At 43.0% G+C, this 1,557-nt stretch overlaps 3 protein-coding genes across 3 annotated transcripts in view; 1 reads left to right on the forward strand and 2 right to left on the reverse strand.

Moving 5' to 3' along the window:
• The window catches only part of LOC122323857 (peroxisome biogenesis factor 1-like), a 3,172-nt gene extending 3,044 nt beyond the window's left edge, over window positions 1-128 (reverse strand). The window contains exon 1 of the mRNA XM_043217966.1: window positions 122-128. Within this exon, the coding sequence (XP_043073901.1) occupies window positions 122-128 (7 nt within the window). The remainder of the gene's footprint in view (window positions 1-121) is intronic.
• LOC122323377 (hippocalcin-like protein 1) overlaps window positions 1-1,557 on the reverse strand; it is a 313,600-nt gene that overhangs the window by 102,779 nt on the left and 209,264 nt on the right. The window lies entirely within an intron of this gene.
• Window positions 73-1,557, forward strand: LOC122323381 (cell growth regulator with RING finger domain protein 1-like). Its single transcript, XM_043217185.1, has 3 exons — window positions 73-279; window positions 356-463; window positions 610-1,557. The coding sequence occupies exons 1-3, from the start codon at window positions 169-171 to the stop codon at window positions 949-951; spliced, it is 561 nt and encodes a 186-aa protein (XP_043073120.1). The 5' UTR covers window positions 73-168; the 3' UTR covers window positions 952-1,557.

Raw genomic sequence — 1,557 nt, forward strand, 5'->3', positions numbered from 1 at the left:
AATAATATTATAATAAATTATGTCTATATGACTACATAAATATACAGTGATAAAACACACTCACGTGACAAAAATTTTTTTTTTATTATGACGGAACACAATTTTATGCTTTATCCTTAACTCAGCATTAGTATACATAAAGAAGAAAAAGAAGAATACTTCACCCAGATGCCCAGAGATCTCGGGGTAGCAGATTTGGGCTTGCTCCCCCGGGATCGATACCCCTTGGTGGCTGTGCTCACGCTAGCCCATCCAGAAACCAGAGAAAGCTACAACATTGTAAGCAGCAGAGTCTTTTCTTCATCATTTGCTTAATCAGACGAAGATGAAATCCATTATTCTGTTGTCTTTCGAGGTGGCCAGCGTGACGGTCCTCCACGTTCCTGACGACAAATACAGACTCTCAGCGAGGATCCTGTTTCAGTATCTCCTCACGGCACAAGGGAATCTGTACGATCTGAAGGTATTTCTTTGGTGTTCTGGGATCAGTTTTCGCATGCTCGCTTTGATCACGCTTAACCTTCATCACCTAGCGTCCCTAAAGCAAAACGGGATGGTGGTTAATTATATAACGGTGATTTAAGTGCCTCGTCTGTTCTTTTTCCGCAGCCTCTCTTCATGTCAGCAGACAACAGCAACTTGTGTGGAACCGCAGAGCCTTCGACTAGCGCACAAGCGGCGGAGCCACAGCCGGAAAGGCCGGGCGAGAAGGGGGAGGAGTCTGATTCAGAAGGGGAGTGGCCGGATAGCCAAGGCAGGGACTGCGTGGTGTGTCAGAACGCACCGATCAACAGAGTGCTGCTGCCGTGCAGACACGCGTGTGTGTGCGACGGCTGCGTGTGCCACTTCCAGCACTGTCCCATCTGCCGGGCGTTCGTCTTCGAGTCTTTTGCTCTGGCTAACCAACCAGCTCGCGAGGAGGAGGAGGACGATTTATCTACAGAAGACTAAACCCGTGTAAACCTAGTATTAAAAGCAAGCCCTTGCTGGAAAGGCTAAACTCGGAAAGGATCGTAGCGTCCTCAAGGTAAGAAGATGCAGGCAGCTGACCTTTGACCCCGAAGTATGAACTCTTCCAGAATTCAGTCAGTTATTCAGTCAGTTTTAGGCTTTTGAAGTTGAATGTGCCCGTGAGATGTTTAATATAGAGTTTTTAAGTGGAATAGAATATTTATTTAAACTAACAAATACACATTTCAGAAGGAATCGTTGTGGAGTTTTTATTACCGCCGAAGGATTTCGAGAGATACAGCGAAGGGAGTTTATTTTATTTATTTTTTTTACTCATTGTCTTTTAATATGTGAAAAAGCAGGCCAGGCACACACAGTTTATATAACTGATCACACAGATTTCTATAGAGCTGTATCATCATACAAGTCTACACTTGGCCAACGGGTAAATATAACTTTTTTTTTTTTTTATCAAATTGGGGTAAACAATGCATAAACCGAACAGCTGAAGTCACTTGATGGTAACGATGGAAAGGGAACATCAGAATGCTTTCAAATGTTTACAAAAAAAACTATTGCAGTAACTAAAAAAAAAAAAAAAAAAAA

The sequence above is a fragment of the Puntigrus tetrazona genome, chromosome 19, assembly GCF_018831695.1.
Source record: "Puntigrus tetrazona isolate hp1 chromosome 19, ASM1883169v1, whole genome shotgun sequence".
In the NCBI taxonomy this organism is placed as follows: domain Eukaryota; kingdom Metazoa; phylum Chordata; class Actinopteri; order Cypriniformes; family Cyprinidae; genus Puntigrus; species Puntigrus tetrazona.

Coding starts and splice junctions, on each gene's coding strand:
- LOC122323381 (XM_043217185.1), top strand. CDS start 169: ATGCCCAGAGATCTCGGGGTAGCAGATTTGGGCTTGCTCCCCCGGGAT. Junction 280..355: donor CCAGAGAAAGCTACAACATT/GTAAGCAGCAGA, acceptor TTGTCTTTCGAG/GTGGCCAGCGTGACGGTCCT. Junction 464..609: donor GGAATCTGTACGATCTGAAG/GTATTTCTTTGG, acceptor CTTTTTCCGCAG/CCTCTCTTCATGTCAGCAGA.